This window comes from Dermacentor andersoni, chromosome 8, assembly GCF_023375885.2.
Source record: "Dermacentor andersoni chromosome 8, qqDerAnde1_hic_scaffold, whole genome shotgun sequence".
NCBI classification, from domain to species: Eukaryota; Metazoa; Arthropoda; class Arachnida; order Ixodida; family Ixodidae; genus Dermacentor; species Dermacentor andersoni.
The window spans coordinates 12,497,268-12,516,376 of record NC_092821.1 but is presented as its reverse complement, the minus strand read 5'-3'; the positions used below and the strand labels follow the sequence as shown (position 1 = coordinate 12,516,376).

The window sequence follows — 19,109 nt, the reverse complement described above, 5'->3', positions numbered from 1 at the left end:
TTCGTCTAAGTCAAGAGGTTGTTGTTAAAGCAACAGTTTTATTAGCACTAAAAGTAGCAATCAAAAAGAACCACGAAAGAAAGTAAAAAAAAAAACGCTAGCCAGTCTGTTAGAAACACGCGAGTGGACACCGCACCTTGTGTTTCTGGTATCAACCTCAGAAGTTAGCGATGGCGTCTCGTGAAAAATTGGTTGGTCTTGCGGATACGGAACGTTCTACAGCTGGCGTAAAAAGTGAGCGTCATGTTCCACCTTGCAGACACTGCAATGCCGCTGGCGAAGTGGGTGTAATTTAGAGCGCAGATTTTAAGCGCTCGTTCCTGCGTTGAGCTTCGGCGCGCCTCGGCGTCGTCGGCCTAACCGAGCGAGCGACGCATGAAAGAGCGAACGCGGCGTGCAGCCGGGGATGAAAAGCGAACAGAGCGCGAGGAGAAAAGCGGAGGAGAAGGCTAATGTGGAAGCTTGATGCGGAAAATGTAGGAGGAGGGCAGGGAGAAAGCGTGAGCAGAAAAGCGTAGAGCCGCTATGCGTCGACGTTTCTTACGAGATGGTGCCAGAGTAGCGCGCGTCGGCTGTTCACCGACGGCATGCGGCGAGCGCGTCCAACGATACCATATATGGAAACAAAGCGCTGCATAAGCGGAGGTCTGTTTGCGGCGGCTGTTGTGAATCGCGCCCACGCGTCGCCCACGCGTCGCCCACGTACTTTCTCTCGTCGCCATCTCTCTATTAGCGAGGCTGTCGCGCACACTTCGCTGCTTTTGTCCACAATTGTCCACGATGTCAGACAGATTGTCCGCGCCATCCAATATATCGCGAGATGAAAACGCGTATGGAGCTGCGCTAAAATTTCGCATTAAGAAGTATCTTAATCGTCGCTGAACTTTTCCACTGAGGCAATAACGTGAATATGGAGCAGAAATTAAACACATAATGTTCAAGCCTAAATATCCACAAGAAAATATAAATAAAGCGAACAATGACGCATGTAGTCAGGGCTGGAAACATAGCGGATGTCACCATTTCAGTCGCTCGCAAGGCGCAAGATTGCAGCTGCCTATAAAACAGACGACACGAACAGAATTTTATTGTCCTGTAAATTACGTACACCGAGAAGACCGGTCGCTCCAGAGTAGCGTTATTATAGGAAAAAAAGCTTAGCGCTGTCGTCGCACCCGTTGCCACTGCTGCGAATGCGGACGCGCACATTTTCGTAAAAAATTAAACTTATTTTTGTGAAGCGATAAATATTTACCTAGCCGTGAGACGATTCAAGCGAAAATGAAAAGCACCTTTATGTTTTATTGAATATGTTAGACACGGAATATTGGGCGACTGCGGATTTTTTACCAACTGAGGATCTTTAACAGGCACAAAGCACTGCGCACAGAAGTTTTTGCATTTAGCCCCTGTGGGAACGCGGCCGCCATGGCCAGGATTTGATCCCGCGACCTCGTGCTTAGCAGCGCAACGCCATAGCCGTTAAGCAACCACAACTTCTTCCGTAAGTTCTATTGCCGACTGAAAGAAATCCCGGCTGCGGCCTCCGCATTTCGATTGCGAAGAGGTGTAACATTCCCCATGTGCCGTGCACTGGGTGAATCTTAAGTATCAGTTGGTGAAAACTAATCCGCAGTCCCCCACTACGGTGTGCCTCATTATCGGATTGTGGTTTTGGCACGTTCGACTGTAAAACTTTTCTTCTTTAAAACTGGAATAATCCTAAGAGTTTACACGTTCCTAGGAAAGAGAAGTTTTGGATCGCAAACTTGGCAAGCATTGAATTGTTGTAGTTTATTAATTACCATCTTCTTACACTGCGTTCATTAATAGAAATTAAGAGCTGGGATGTTACGATTCTGTTCCAACTCTTTTCGTTTCGGCGCTTCTTGGGTGGTTTGTGGAAAGCTCCGCCTGTGCTATTACGAGCATTGGCTAGTTGTGAACTGTCGATCATAAGAAAGGAATAGAGTCGAGATAAGCAATCGCTACAATATAGCGGTCGTATGAGAAAAGCTTCACATCCAGGCTTGTGGCGGTGGAATGCAAAAAAAAATTCACCGATGATTACGATACCCCCTAATCCGCAATTTGAGCGTCACTCTATGCGTGGTTTTTTATTTCGCGATATATTGAGGCAAGGAATTTGAGATAAACACGTAGCAGTGACGGCAATTGTCGAAAATCTGATCTGCGGGTCAAGCCCGTCGACTTTTATACATGACCGCATAGCTTCCAGAAAACTTGTTGCTGAGCTGTTGGTTCATGACTTAAAAACAATGGTCACGGCCCTGAGCAGATGAGGACGAAGTGAGACACAAACGACTTATACGGGCGCATCCAGAAAGCACAATTCCCGTAGCGCATACAACGAAATTACAAAACAGTCGCGAACCGTGACAATAGAAACAAGCGCTAACGAGACCAAGTCAAGCAAACCAAACAAAACGAGCGTGAGCTGACGGGAGCAGACGATAATACGAAACGATCGGTGCGGCTGAACCCAAATACGAGTACGCACCGATTGGTCAGGTGGGTCTGCAAGACGCCGGTTTCCACGCGTACGTGACTGAAGGGGCCACTCACGTTGGTATCCAGCGTTCGCGGCTCGCGTCCTTTGTCTAGCACTCCGCGTTCCTTCCTTCATCTTTCGCTGTGCTCGTTCGCTCGGAACGGGTGAACCCAGGAACGAGTGCCTAAGAACGGCGCTCTAAAAGAAGCTCCTGCAGTCAGACGTCGGTGCACGTTAAGAACCTCATGTGGACTAAAATATTCTGGAGACCCCTACATTGCTTTGTATCTAAGAGCTTCGGAGCCGCCTTGGGGCATTATAAACCATCAGAAAGCAATCACTGTGTGGAGTCGGGACAGCACGCGTTTTTATGTACTCCATTTCAGACTTGGCCAGCAGTGCTGTGGAAGCTATAGGCAAGGAGTTGGGCAATGAAAATGCAAGCTCTGCGTGTTTCGAGGTCAAGTGGCTAAGTCGCCAAGAAGGTTTTCATAACCTGATTAAAAGGGAAAAATGGGTGAGGTGGTATGGAAACATGGCCAAATTCGGAGCGCGAACTGCTGGGGCACAAGAAAAGCGCCATGTCCGGTCTTTTCATGTGCGTGAGCTTGTGTACCAGCAGTACGCGCTGTGAGTTTAGCCATGGTTTGCGCGAACCCAGCGCAATTCTGCGCGTCAGGCACCACGACGGGTGGCAAATTAAAGACGAGAAAAAGGAAAACAACGAAATGCAAAATAATCTTAAATAACGTATTAACAGCCACATAACACAGTTTGTTCATTTTAAGGTCTAACACCTTTTTTTTACTGACCCTAAATAAAGAACAATTTAACGTAACTGCTGGTAAAAACACCGCAGTATTTCTCGGTGCGAATGCACCCGCTGCAAGAAGCCCTACTAGCCCCGCCCCTGATGCTATATATCAAACTCAGTAGGCGACTACATGGTTTGGGGGTTCTGTTGTGGTTCTAGCCCAGGCGCCAGCAGCATTTCCACCCTGTCGTCGCGGCTGCCATGTTGGCGCACCATCAAGTTAAAGCCGTTTGTTCGTCGAGCATGAATATTCTTACTGAGCACCCAAAATCTTCTTACGTGTGACTTCTCCTCTGCCGCTGGCTGGCTGCACAAGGAATGCAGTGCAGGCTCGACCTTTCACACAATTCAACTTTCTCCTTTCTACGCTTCGCATGTTTCGAGTCGGTGACGAATGTCTACTGCACGCTTTCTCTTCACCCGCAGACAACTGCCTGTACGAGCAGCGCAAGATCAAGAACAACGAGACGCTGCACAGCGAGATGCCGTGCGAGTCCTTCCACTGCGATGCCCGTCACAAGGTGGTCTACGTCGAAGGGTGAGCGCGTGTTTGACCTCCTCTCGGCTTTTCTGACAAGGCACGGCGGAAGCAGACAGGCGGCGGCAACAATCCACAAAGCAAAACGTTTCGGCCGTCCTATTTTACGAGACCCTTATTTGTTCGTTTTTTCTGAGCGCAATAGATTGCGTATTCCGGCGAAATTGCCCATGAACCCAAACCAAAGGTCTGAAGCAGAACATTGATTCGGACCAGTTGATAAACTACACCAGTTATATTTTTCATGTGGTATGATATAGACGACAAAACACATAACGACATGCGCAAACGCTAACTTGCAACTTATGTGTAATGTGAAAATTTCAGTTTATAGACGCCGAAACTAGGAAAACAAAATCTCGGATGGTAACGAAACCAATTTCATAAAGCGGGAACATACGTACAGTACCGAAGAAGACACCAGTAGTTGGAATAGCGACTTCAGCTGCGTGTAAACAAATCACATGCATTAAAACGTTTTCCCAATATGACTGGCCTGTTTCAAGTCCTGCCCACACATAACGCTATCAAATATTTGAAAGGATCTTTACACAAGCAGTAATTAATCCACTCAGATATTTTTTGGCAGAACTTTGGCTATAACCTTCCCACAATTTTCTCTAGATGTGACCTTCGTGTGCGTTTGTAGTTCCCCCTAGGCAGGAGTGTAAATTCTGCGTTGTTGGTAAAACAGAGTTACAAAGCTCCCTATAGCTTGCATACTTAGTTCACTGGTAATGCCGTAATTTTACACACAGACCAGTTATTGTGCTACAGTCCTCAATTTGAAGCACAAGGACAATCTGTGCCCAACATATTCAGGAAACTAGATGATCGACCTCTGAGTAAACAGATCATCAGAAGCCAACAATAAAAGATACCATGGACAACATAGGGGAAATTATTTGTACTTTCTAATTGAATTAAATAAATAATAACTTAATGGCAGTGAAAGTGGATGAAAAAACAACTTGCCGCAGGTGGTGAACGATCTTCGTATTACGCGTGCGATGTTCTAACCAACGAGCTACCGCGGCGCCGTTTCCCCATGTACTTTTTAAAGTATTTATGCTATTACTACTAGAACTAGCCTTCAGAGTGTTAGCCAGTGCGACCACTCACAAACCTTGGCGGTGGACGTGGAACTTCCTTTCTGCCGCAGGCCTCACGAGTACGTGATCTTTTTGGGTGAAGGCCACTGGTCAATAAACCCACACATGCTGCCTGAAGGCATCAATGTAGGCGGAATGTTGACGGGTGAAAGGAACGAGTGCCTAAGAACTGCGCTCTAAAAGAAGCTCGTGCAGTAAGGCGTCGGTGCACGTTAAGAACCCCATGTGGACGAAAATGTTTTGAAGACCCCTACATGGCTTTGTATCTGAGAGCTTAGGAGCCACCTTGGGGCGTTAGAAACCACCAGACAACAATTATTCTGTAGAGGCGGGAAAGCACGCGTTTTTATGCACTCCATTTCTTACTTGGCCTGCAGTGCTGGGGAAGCTATATGCAATGAGTTGGGCAATGGAAGTGCAAGCTCAGCGCAGTTGGGGGTCAAGTTGCTTAGTCGCCAAGAAGGTTTTTATATCCTGATTAACAGATAATACTAGAACTGGTAATACCAGACGAAATATTACTAGAAGATCGTCCCCGTCGATCATCGGCTCAGCAGGCAGTGAAGGCCCTTTTGTGTTTTTTGAGAACGTCCAATTGGTACGAGTGCCTCCGACTTTGTATTACGGTCCGTGCACGCCGTGTCGCCCTCATTTCTCTTCGCCTTCTCGCTTCCCCAGTGTAGGGTAGCCAACCATACTCCTTACTGTGTAACATCCCACCTCTCTGTCTGAGTTTCGTCTACGCATAACTTTTAACGTGCCTTCTGTTTCAAATGAATCTAAAGAAGGGGCACTCTTATTTTACCGGGGACACTGGAGAAACATATTGCGAACCAAGTATAACGCACGCAAAAGAGAAAAAGAAAGAGTATTCTATAATTATTGCAGGTATTTCTAACGAAGCCGGGAACATTAAAGCTTCATCACGTATTGCACTAAACCATCTCCATTTCTACCAAACGTCGACTTGCTGTAATGTAGCGTTATCTAACAAATAAGTTAAGCAACGCTGATAAAGGCCATATGAAACATTCAAGTACTTGTCCAAGAATTTTATTAAAAGGCAGGATGAAATGCGCACGCCTTTCTATACGCACACATATTTACCATTGCCATTTCCCTCATATTTGCTAAATTTTATCTCAGTGGCATTTTTAATTCTGCCGGGAAACGGGCTAAAAGTTGGCGCGCTCGTAACAGCCTCATAACACACCTGAGGAGTTGCGTACGTAATTTATTGCAAAGGCCACGAAAAACCCACTAACTTTGAACTTTACCTACTGGGCATATTCTGTCGTACCCACCGTGGTTGCTCAGTGGCTATGGTGTTGGGCTCCTGAGCACGAGGTCGCGGGATCGAATCCCGCCCCTGGCGGCCACATTTCAATGGGTGCGAAATGCGCAAACACCCGTCTGCTTATATTTAGGTGCACGTTAAAGAAACCGAGGGGGTCCAAATTTCCGGAGTCCTCCATTACGACGTACCTCATAATCAGAAAGTGGTTACCCCAAAATTAAATTTTTTAGCGTTCTGTCGTCCTTACTTTCACCAATCAAAAACAAAGTGGTTTGTTTAGTCGTATTACGTATTGAAATACAGAGAAATAAAAGGTCCAGTAATTAGTATTGCGAAGACATATTATGTCGCATGAGATGGAAAATTCAACGGGATCAAGGAATGGTAGCAAAAATGGCCGACTGCGCAAAGAGCGAAAGCACGTCGAAAAATGCTCGGACAGACCTCACGTGCAACAAGTAGGTTCCTGAACAGAAAGCAAATTATTGACATTTGAAAGAAAATTTCGGTGCGCGTGGGAGTCGAATCCGCGCTTCGAGGGTGCGAGACGGGCGCGCTTTCCCGACGCCACGGCGGCTCCTCGGTTGTGGTCGACTAAAAGTGTGTCTAGTGCGTCATTGCACGCGTCACGTATCAGACATCCGGCTGTCTAAACGTGTGGCTTAGTGCTTGCGTTCTTGGGCACGTGACGGCGCAGCCAATGGGGACGAGCTGACGTCCTCAGCGTCGTGTATTACCGCCGTAGTAATACAGAAAGTAGTAAATAGTATGACAACGTTAATAAATAGTAATTGTGAGTAAATAAAGTGCATTATTAGGAATAAGCAAAGCTAGAACAAATTACAGCAAGGTGAATTAAAGTAGACTGAGGTGGCTTAAATTGGATTACGGTGGATTAAGGTGGATTTCGCATTGAAATCGCATAAGGATACTTAAGTGACTTCCAATTCGTATTTGCAACGCTTTGAATCAGGCTAGAAACGTTAAAATTTTATGACAGGATGCACTTCATGTTACAGGTAAATATAAATTGCCTAATGCAGAGTTCTTTCAGGGCACTGAAAAACGTAGCTCATAACGGCAGCAGGAGATTTTCCAAGAGTTGAGTAAGAAATGTTTTTGCAAAAGGTTTAACTCATCCACAAGCAGTCATCTTGGCACACGGGTTATCCATAGCGGTCTGGCCATTCTTGCTATGTTTCGTCCCGGTAGCCTTGCTGGCCGTGCCAGGGCTGCGCGATAAACTTGTGCAATATGGCGTTCTTCCATGACACTGGGCAACATGGCGTAAAATGGTCTTATAAAGCTTTCGAGCACTTGTTAAATTTCTTCCAAAGGCTGTATATCATCTAGACGCATTTATTTACTTTTGCACACAAATTTTGCACGGTGCTGTCTCCGTGTTCATTGAACTCGATGTTTCTGGCTTTTGTAGTTACACCAAGGCAGCCGGCTAACTTCTGCGTCGCTAGTAAAACGCAATCATAACACTTGGCGGTATGTGGATACGTAATTTACCTGAAGGGCCGCAATGAACCCACAAACTTTGCACTTGCCCTACGTATTACCGATAACGCATACGTGCCCCTTACTTCTACCAAATATAAATAGCTGCCCTGCGTATGCAGTTGATTGAGGGCACTGGAAAAATCAACTACGAACCCCTTACGACACATGAAAATAGGGTAAAATAGGAAGATTCAGTACTTATCCGAAACGCTTGTTGTTACGCCCCGAATGTAAAAGTTTCGCCACCGAATAAGCTAAGTATTTTTACTATTTTCACTCAGCTTGACGTAGGTGACTGCTGCGTTTGTTTTGGGATTTTATGAAACGTTACGGTTAGGGGAGTATGATACTAGAGAAACCTTAAATAGGTGACTTCCTACAAAGGTTGCAAATAATATGCACAAACTAAGCATTAATCACTTGTAACTAACAAGAGGCTTCCTACTTTAATGAAGCATGAACACCGCGCCTCGCATATTTATTCGGCGAGGTACGGGACAGGCAACTTAATTTCTCGAACAACGCGTAACAATAGGAAGAATAGTATTGCGTAATTATTTTGAAGTAGCTGCTTAACATACAACCGTAAATCTTTCGGTACACCGCTCCCATAATGTGGCGCCTACTTCTTGTAATAATGAAATATCTGCAATTCTTGGTCCTCCCAAGATTGCGAGTAACCTTTTTAAGCTTTCATATATCGGCTCCAAACCACGCAGAGTAGCGGTATGGTACCCTCCATATTATTGGCATTTCATTCTACCGAATTGTCGTCGTCGCAATTGGGTTACATTTAACTCCTCGGAAGGGTGAAAGGCGGACCTTTCCAACTCATGGAGTTGCTGAGCCGGTCCATTCCACTCCTCCAAGTTCTGGAACTTAAACGCTTGCTCTATTGAGTCGAGCGCCTCTGCAACGAGCGCTACTGCAACGAAATGATACGCGTATCTACTATAACGAAGGACTGATAACGTACCGGCCGAGATCCTACATTTCATACGTGTTGTGAACGCCTCTACAACCACGGCCACTACGCAAATATACCTGCAGAGCGATGAAATTTAGGCGTCCCAGACGGCTAGTTCGTCGCTTTAAAACGAACGCCACGTGTAGCGAACTCCAAGGCAGTGACCACAGTTCTGGACAACACACTCCAACAACTTACCAGTGCCTCCATACGCAGCCACAACACCACCGAGGCCGAAGAAACAGCCATTGCGCTCGCTCTTGCCCACGGCTACAGACATAGACGATCGTTCACAGTTCTGACGGACTCCCAGGCGGCTTGCCGGAACTACCCACAAAGGCAAATCAGCCAACCTATCCACAGTTCCATTCTGAGCGTGACACACACTGACGAGCATCACAATACACCTCCCCAACCTCCCAGATTCAGCTTCGGATCATATTGTCACGCGGTGGTGACGTTGAAGAACACAGCAGCAATACTGTGAAGGACAAAACTAACCTTTATTGGGCGAATCTGTGCCCACAAGAACAGGCTACACTTATAGCACAACGATAGCGGCGAACACGATCGGCGATCGTCGAAAATCTGATCAGCGTGTCAAGCGCGTCCGCTTTTATACATCAGTCGTCGAATGTTCCAGAGTAATCGCTGGGACCCGTGTGTCTTCTACAAAGTTCTACATTATTCGCGTCGCGCACACATGCGGTCAGATTACACAAGGCTCGGTCACATACAGCGGATGGAAGCATCGATAACATTCCAGAAACTTCCGATACATGCAGGCGCGTCCTGCGCTGTACGATAACATTTGTTAGGCGGTGAAACGTGTCGCCCGATTAAGACAAACAAGTACACCTGTCAATACCCCCCTCTCAAAAAGCATCGACCCGATGCTGCAAACAAACGAAAGTAAAAGAAAAGCACTTGTAGCAAAGAAAACAACAAAATAAGGAAAGTTCGTCAGCGTCCATAAAATGGTTTAAGACGCACCACGTGGACCACTTCAGATCGTGCGCGGCGCCGCTATGCATGCGAAATGCCGTCTGGCACGACCTGATAGTCCAGCGCGCCAATACGCCGGATGACTTTGTAGGGTCCGAAATAGCGTCGCAATAGTTTCTCACGCAGTCCTCGTCGGCGTATCGGGGTCCATACCCAAACACGGTCGCCGGGCTGGTACTCGGCGAAGCGTCGTAGGAGGTTGTATTGTCGGCTGTCGGTACGCTGCTGTTTCTTGATCCGTAGGCGGGCGAGCTGTCGGGCTTCTTCGGCGCGCTGGAGATAGGTAGCGACGTCAAGACTCTCTTCGTCAGTGACGCGTGGCAGAATGGCGGGGAGTGTCGTCGTCGGGTTCCTGCCGTAAACCAACTTGAACGGCGTGATCTGTGTTGTTTCTTGCACCGCCGTGTTGTAAGCGAATGTTACGTACGGCAGGACGGCATCCCAGGTCTTGTGTTCGACGTCGACGTACATTGCTAGCATGTCGGCGAGGGTCTTGTTCAGGCGCTCCGTGAGACCATTCATCTGCGGGTGGTAGGCAGTTGTCCTCCTGTGGCTGGTCTGGCTGTATTGCAGAATGGCTCGGGTAAGCTCTGCTGTAAAAGCCGTTCCTCTGTCGGTGATGAGTACTTCTGGGGCACCGTGTCGCAGGAGGACGTTCTCGACGAAAAATTTCGCCACTTCGGCGGCGCTGCCTTTTGGTAGAGCTTTACTTTCGGCGAAGCGGGGGAGATAGTCCGTCGCCACAACGATCCACTTATTCCCGGATGTTGACGTCGGAAACGGCCCCAACAAATCCATCCCAATCTGCTCGAATGGTCGGCGAGGAGGTTCGATCGGTTGTAGTAATCCTGCGGGCCTTGTCGGTGGTGTCTTGCGTCGCTGACAGTCGCGGCATGTCTTGACGTAACGGGCGACATCGGCGGTCAGACGCGGCCAGTTATACCTTTCCTGTATCCTCGAGAGCGTCCGGGAGAATCCGAGGTGCCCAGCGGTTGGATCGTCGTGTAGGGCGTTCAATACTTCTGGACGCAGCGCTGATGGTACAACAAGAAGGTAGCTGGCGCGGACTGGTGAGAAGTTCTTCTTCACGAGCAGGTTGTTTTGTAGCGTGAACGAAGACAACCCGCGCTTAAATGCCCTAGGGACAATGTCGGTGTTCCCTTCCAAATACTCGACCAGGCCTTTTAGCTCCGCGTCTGCTCGCTGCTGTTTAGTGAAGTCTTCTGCGCTTATTATTCCAAGGAAGGCGTCGTCGTCCTCGTCGTCTTGCCGCGGGGGATCGATGGGGGCGCGTGATAAGCAGTCGGCGTCAAAGTGTTTTCTTCCGGACTTGTATATTACGGTGACGTCATATTCTTGCAGTCTGAGGCTCCATCGCGCCAGCCGTCCTGAAGGGTCCTTTAAGTTAGCTAGCCAACACAACGCGTGATGGTCGCTGACGACTTTGAATGGCCTGCCATAGAGGTAAGGGCGGAATTTTGCTGTAGCCCAAATGATGGCGAGGCATTCCTTTTCAGTCGTAGAATAATTGCCTTCCGCTTTTGACAGCGACCGGCTAGCATAAGAGATCACCCGTTCAAGTCGTTCCTTCCTATGGCCTAGGACCGCACCGAGGCCTAGGCTACTGGCGTGAGCGTGGATTTCGGTATCGGCGTTCTCGTCGAAGTGTGCAAGTACCGGCGGCGACTGCATGCGTCGTTTTGAGTTCTTGAAATGCGTCGGCTTGCGGCGTTTCCCACTTGAACTTGACATCCCATTTGGTTAGATGCGTTAGCGGCTCTGCGATGCGTGAAAAGTCCTTGAGAAAGCGCCTGTAGTAGGTACACATGCCAAGGAATCTACGCACTGCCTTCTTGTTGATGGGCTGCGGGAACTTTGCGATGGCAGCTGTCTTCTGCGGGTCGTGGCGGACTCCAGACTTGCTGATTACGTGGCCTAGAAACAGCAGCTCGCCGTAAGCGAAGCGGCACTTTTCCGGCTTCAGACTAAGCCCTGGTGATCTGATGGCCTCTAGTACTGTCGCAAGCCGCTTAAGGTGATCGTCGAAATTTCCGGCGAAGACAACGACGTCATCCAAGTAAACAAGGCAGGTCTGCCACTTCCATCCTTCTAGAACCGTGTCCATCACGCGCTGGAACGTAGCAGTCGCCGAACACAGTCCAAATGGTATAACCTTCAACTCACAGAGGCCGTCTGGTGTGATGAAGGCGGTCTTTTCGCGATCTTTTTGGTCGACTTCTATTTGCCAGAAGCCAGACTTCAGGTCCATCGATGAGAAGTATTTAGCGTTGCAGAGCCGCTCCAATGCGTCGTCTATCCGTGGGAGGGGGTATACGCCCTTCTTCGCGATCTTGTTCAGTCGACGATAATCGACGCAGAAACGTAAGGTGCCGTCCTTTTTCTTCACTAAAACAGCAGGAGACGCCCATGGACTTTTTGACGGCTGGATGATGTCGTCGCGCAGCATTTAGTCGACTTGTTGTCTTATAGCTTCGCGTTCTCGCGTCGAAACTCGGTAAGGGCTCTGGCGGAGTGGTCGAGCGCACTCTTCGGTTAATATGCGATGCTTTGCGACTGGTGTTTGTCGAATCCTCGATGACATCGAAAAGCAGCCTTTGTATCGTCGAAGCAGACTTCTGAGCTGTTGCTGCTTAATCACGGGGAGACTTGGATTTATGTCGAGGTCTGGCTCGGGAACTACGGTCGTTGGTGTAGATGCGACAGATTCCGAGAGGACAAACGCATTGCTGGTTTCCAGAATTTCGTCGATGTATGCGATCGTCGTGCCCTTGTTTATGTGCTTGAACTCCTGGCTGAAGTTTGTCAGCAACACTTCCGTGTTTCCTCCGTGCAGTCAAGCGATCCCTCTTGCGACGCAAATTTCACGGTCGAGCAGCAGATGTTGGTTGCCCTCGATGACGCCTTCTACGTCAGCGGGTGTTTCGGTGCCGACGGAAATAATAATGCTGGAGCGCGGCGGGATACTCACTTGATCTTTGAGCACACTCAAGGCGTGGTGACTACGAGAGCTCTCCGGCGATATCGCTTTATCTTCTGACAGCGTTATTGACTTCGACTTCAGGTCTATGATTGCGCCGTGTTGGTTCAGGAAGTCCATGCCGAGAATGACGTCTCGTAAACGCTGTTGGAAGATAACGAAGGGGGCAGGGCAAGTCCGGTCATGAACGGTAATTCTTGCCGTGCACATTCCAGTCGGCGGTATGAGGTGTCCTCCAGCAGTCCGAATTTGAGGGCCTTCCCATGTAGTCTTAACTGTCTTCAACTCGGCGGCGGTGTGTCCACTCATGACGGAGTAATCAGCCCCTGTGCCCACTAAGGCGGTAACTGCGTGGCCGTCGAGAACCACGTCGAGGTCGGTGGTTCTTTGTCAGGCGTTGCAGTTAGGTCTTGGCGTCGGATCACGGCTGCGTCGTGTTCAACTGAAGTTGGAACGTCGCGTCGTCAAGTCGTCTTTCGTCGGTGTAGTCTTGGCTTCCTGACTTCATCGGAACGGCGGCGTGTCGTTATTATGTCGTCGAGATGGTCTCTTCGTCGACTTCGTCGGCGGCGGAGGATCTTCGTCAGTTCGACGAACAGCAACCGCACCTCCATCGGTTGCTGCTTTTAGTTTTCCGGATATGGGCTCGCAGAGCCGTCCCGGGCTGGGCCGGTGTATGGTCGGCGCTGCGGCGACAGGTAGCGGCCTGGCGACGGCGAACGGGACGGTCGTCGAGGGCTCCACAGAGTGGCGGCGAGGTAATGGGCGATATCGCGAGATCGTTGGCCAATCTGAGGTCGCGGCGCGTTAACGGCGAACCCTTGGAGTCCCATCTCCCGGTATGGGCATCGGCGGTAGACGTGCCCGGCTTCTCCGCAGTGATAGCAAAGCGGACGGTGGTCGGGGCCACGCCAAATGTCAGTCTTCCTTGGAATGCCGCGTGGGGTGACGGGTTGGCGTGCTGGCGGCGGGGGTGGTGGTGGACGACGGAACTGTGTCGTCACTGGGCCCCGCCGTGGGCGCGGAGGGGGAAAGTGACGGCGGGCTACAGCGGCGTATGTCATCTCTTGCGGCTGAGGCTGCTGCGATTCAGGGGCTACTCCGAGTTGTTGTTGGAGCTCCTCACGGACGGCATTGGCAATTGAAGCCTACTTGAGGCTGTGATGACGGGAACAGCTTTTGTAGCTCCTCCCGCACGACCCCTCGGATAGTCTCGCGCAGGTCGTCGGTGGCCAGCGACTGAACTCCGGCGCAGTTTGTCGAGTTAGTGCGACGGTTAAATTGCCGGTACCGCATTTACAGTGTCTTCTCGATACTGGTGGCCTCGCGAAGAAACTCCTCGACGGTCTGCGGTGGGCTCCGTACCACTCCGGTGATAAGTTCCTCCTTTAAACCACGCATCAGTAGGCGGACTTTTTTTTCCTCGGACATTTCCGGGTCGGCGTGGCGGAATAGGCGGCTCATTTCTTTTGTAAAAATCGCGGTGGTCTCATTGGGCAGCTGCACACGTGTTTCCAGTAGCGCTTGGGCTCGTTCTCGGCGTACGACGCTTGAGAACGCATGCAGAAAGCTGCTTCGGAAAAGGTCCCAGGTCGTCAAAGTGGCTTCTCGGTTCTCAAACCACGTCCCGGCAGCGTCTTCCAATGCGAAGAAGACATGTCGCAGTTTGTCGTCGCTGTTCCAGCTGTCAAATGCAGCGACCCTCTCATACGTCTCAAGCCAGGTTTCCGAGTCCTCGAATATTGAACCGCGGAACGTCGGAGGCTCCCTGGGCTGCCGCAGCACGATGGGGGACGCTGGGGCTGCCATTGGGGTTGCCTTGGCCACAATGTTCTTGGTCTTCTCAGGTAGAAGTCCGTGCTCCGGGGGCAGCTGTTGAAGACGGCTACTTGCTCGATGGTCCGGGACTACGTTGTTCTCTTTGCGGTCTGGGCTTGGATAACGGCTTGTCGGGGGCGTCCGGTACATGAACGAAAAGCACCTCCACTAGATGTCACGTGGTGGTGACGTTGAAGAACACAGTAGCAATACTGTGAAGGTCAAAACTAACCTTTATTGGGCGAACCTGTGCCCACAAAAGCAGGCTACGCTTATAGCACAACGATAGTGGCGAACACGGTCGGCGATCGTCGAAAATCTGATGAGCGGGTCAAGCGCGTCCACTTTTATACATCAGTCGTCGAATGTTCCAGAGTAATCGCTGGGACCCGCGTGCCTTCTACAAAGTTCTACATTATTCGCGTCGCGCACACAAGCGATCAGATTACACAAGGCTCGGTCACAGACAGCGGATGGAAGTATCGATAACATTCCAGAAACTTCCGATAAATGCAGGCGCATCCTGCGTCGTACGATAACGGTGAAACGGTTAGGCGGTGAAACGTGTCGCCCGATTAAGACAAACAAGTACACGTGTCAATATGGACCCCGGGACACATGGGGCTGGAGGAAAATCAGGCAGTGGATAGGTAGTTCGAGGGTATACGAGCCGAGCACCCTCCAACTCCTGAGGAAGCCGTTCCCGTCGCGTGCGACTACTCAGCCACTTTGAACCACTATGGAGGACTTAGACAAACCTATTCCCCACCCCACTAAATAAATCGGTCAGTTGGAGGCAAATCCAAGCGGACATAAATCCCAATTTACACATTTTCAATAAAGAACATATACCCTCCTCGCTGCTCATGGCGCTCAGCTAAGGCCATCCTATACCATATCTCGTGGGTATGTCAGGCCATCACTGGCGTACTACCATACCTCCCCACCCCCTTGTACAACACCCTACAGCGGAGGGAAGGGAGGAGCTCCTGGCCAGCGAGAGCCTGGAATATCAGCTGAATCTGATTGACCGGGTCCGCAGAGCGGCAGCCGCAAGCGGGGCCCTGAACTGAGGGGCCGCTCATCGCAAACCAAGAAAGTCCGACCACTTGGAGTCTCTCCGCAGCAAATTTATTCCAAATAAGTTTTCACCACCACCACCGCCATCTATAGCGGTGCCGCGACTGCTGCCCGCAGACGCCACTGATCGCGGCGCTCCGCGCTAGCGCTAACCGCAGCGCTTACAACTCTCTTAACAAAAGTGCACAAGCAGATTTACAGACCTGTTGCACCACTCCCGAAATCGCTCACTTGGTGCGCTGCTTGTACGAAGCACCGGGTTCGACGGCTGACAAATACGTCACGGTTGATGACGATGTGACGATGTAATCATAACTGGCGACCGGCGACGTGTTCAAAGCAATCTAGAGCGGAAACGGCTCGAACGCCAACGAAAGGAATTGCTAGTAGGGACGAATAGCTTGTGAATAAACGAAGGAGCCTGGTGAAAGGGGAGGCGGCAGTGGCATTTGTGCAGCTCTACCTCGCGTCGCTCCCGCGGATAATGCCGTGAACCTCGGCGTAATAAGCTTATACAAAAACTTGGCGGCTTCGTTCACTCATGCCATCTTCGGCTGGTTGTTTCTGAGCGCTCTGGAGCGCTCTCGCGAGCGGTGTTGTCTTCGACTGGTTGAAAGAGGGTGCGCGCCCTGCGTTCGGCTGGTTCCTCTCGATTGCTCTCCTCCATCTTCGAGCGCTCTGAGGTGCTCCGAGCCCTGTCATCGGAGCAGTCGTCGAGACTGAAACGTTATTGCAGCGCTGCGTCGCTGCTGCTGGCGACGGCCCACCGTAACCTAGGCAACTTAGGCCGCTGCATGCTGGCGGCTCGACGAACGCTCGTCCCGCCGGCGCGTCCGCCGGTCGTCCCGGCAGCGCCGGGAGCTTTGGATAGACGAATCATTGGACGTTGGCAGTAGTCACGTGGTTCCACATCTGCCATTTCCTCCTCCGAGAACGAGTCGCACGTTCGGCTTGCGCGCTTGTCCTCCACCTCTGAGCTCGGGGAACGCCGGATCTGCCCGACTCTGCTTCGGGGGATGGAGGCGACCAGTCGAAGATACCATAAGTGTTTCTTGAATTCAAGAAACTAACGACATTTTCTTGTTGAACGCGCTTAGCTTGCTCTAGTGTGGGCACTACGGTGTGCGATCTTTGCACCGAAGCTTGCACTATAACGAAATATTTTGGGCGCGCCATAACTTCGTTATAAGGGCGTTTGACTGTAGTTGCTTAGTACCTAAGGTTTTCGTGTCTAGTACGAATGTATGTTAATAGCCTTACCAGCGTAATAACTAATATGACGTACACTATTTGCGCAGAAGAAATTGTGGCCTGTTATCTCTGTAGCGCGTTGTTGCCTTTAATCACTCTATTATACACTGTCTTTAAAACAACATTTCTGTCAATTTTGGTTTTCGCGGTCTATCTATGTTCTGTAAAAACGATCATGAGCCATCAAACGAAGCACTACGTGAAGTATCGGAACGTAGAGTACATGCCTGTTCCTTGCAGAGTACATGCCTATACAGCACCCGTAGAGGAAGCTCTAGCTCGAGTGCTCCTATCTAAATACATGTAAAAGGAGAATTCGTTTTTCTCGGCAACCACTGCACCAAATTTGACGAAGTTTGTTGCATTTAAAAGACAAACTTACAATCTAGTGACTGTTGGTTTCGAATTTTCGAATTAGGTGGTCAATATTTTATTAAATATTGGCAAAAATCTAAAATATTCCAAAAAACAAATCTATCAAGTTTACAACTCCGTAACTCAACCACTAAAAATGATAATACAATTCTGTGAATTGCATCTAATAGTACATCTAAAGCGGACAAAATTGATATGTTACACATGCATATAAAAAAAAATTAATGATAGGGAAATACAACTTTTGCAAAACCGTTGTAACCAACGTAACAAATTCACGTAAGATGTAAAATGACATATTGAATGTGTCCGCTTTGAATGATCTAATGGATGCCGTTTACAGAACCGCGATATCAGTTCTTGATGCAGAGCTATGAATTTGTAGACTTCGTGCTTCTATTCTTTTTCAAACTGTCAAATATTTGAAAATCGTTTTAAGAAAATTCAAGCCCTAAATCGAAATTCCGCTTCCAACAGTCACTAGAATTGAACTTTCTCTTTCAAATGCTACAAATTTCATCAAAATCGGTCCAGGGGTTATCTAATAAAAACGTTTTTACGTTTTACGTGTATTTGAATAGGCCGCGTCGGAGTTTGGCCCGAGCTAAAGCTTCCTATTAAGAGGAAGCTTTAGCTCGGGTGCTCCTATGTAAATACAAGTAAAAGGAGAATTCGTTTTTCTCGGCAATCACAACACCAAATTTGACGGGGTTTGTTGCATTTAAAAGAAAAACTTAAAATCTAGTGACTGTTGGTTTCAAATTTTTGATTTAGGTCGTAAATTTTTTATTAAAATTTGGCAAACATCGCAAATTTTCAGAAAACGAAACTATCAAGTTTACAACTCCGTAACTCAGCAAGAAAAAATGATATCGCAATTCTGTTAATTGTACCTAATAGCACATCTAAAGCGGACAAATTTGACATCTTACACATGAATCTCAAAAAATTAATAATATGTAATTACAACTTTTGCAGAACCATCGTAAACAACGTAACAATTTCAAGTAAGATGTAAAATGACATATGAAGTTTGTCCGCTTTGAATGATCTAATAGCTGCTGTTTACAGAACCGCGATATCTGTTCTTGATGCAGAGCTATGAATTTGTAAACTTCGTGCTTCTATTTTTTTGAAACTTCTGAATTTTTGAACATCTCTTTAACAAAATTCAAGCCCTAAATCAATATTCCGCTTCCAACAGTCACTAGAATTTAACTTTCTCTCTCAGATGCAACAAATTTCATTAAAATCGGTCCAGGTGCTATTTCAGAAAAACGTTTTTGCGTTTTTACATGTATTTGAATAGGCCGCATCGGAGTTGGGCCCGATTTAAAGCTTCCTCTTAAGGGTCCTTCGTTTACCAGCACATATACAATGAGTATTGAAGAAAATCACCAGTGTAACAGGACTAGACAAGCAAATAGATTAGATATTATTCCGAAAATTTTGTTGTATTCCTTGCCAAAAGCCATCACCAAACATATGTTAGCTGCGTGAGTTAGAAGCCATGGGTAAGTTACGTGATGGCAAGATATATTCATTTCTGGCGAACAGTACATACCCAAAACAAGTCCATTTGAGGTGACAGGGTGTCATGTAGTCTCCACTTTCGAAGCCCCTTGTTACTCTCTGCATAGGAAAATCAGAAACAGTAGACAGGGTCACTGTCTGTCTTCTTCAAACCATCGTAAAGAAAGGTCTATAATGAATGAGGCTTTCGTAAGTGATATTACGCATTATCATGCTTACATGGTTTTTCTTTAATTTAGGAATGAACCAAACAAGAGGCTAATTTATCCCATCGTACTACACTGATTTGTCAAATACTAG

The 19,109-nt window shown here is 48.5% G+C and overlaps 1 protein-coding gene across 1 annotated transcript in view; it reads left to right on the top strand.

Annotated features, from left to right (window-relative positions):
• LOC126526666 (uncharacterized) overlaps nucleotides 1–19,109 on the top strand; it is an 80,511-nt gene that overhangs the window by 40,017 nt on the left and 21,385 nt on the right. The window contains exon 2 of the mRNA XM_050174532.2: nucleotides 3,753–3,864. Within this exon, the coding sequence (XP_050030489.1) occupies nucleotides 3,753–3,864 (112 nt within the window). The remainder of the gene's footprint in view (nucleotides 1–3,752; nucleotides 3,865–19,109) is intronic.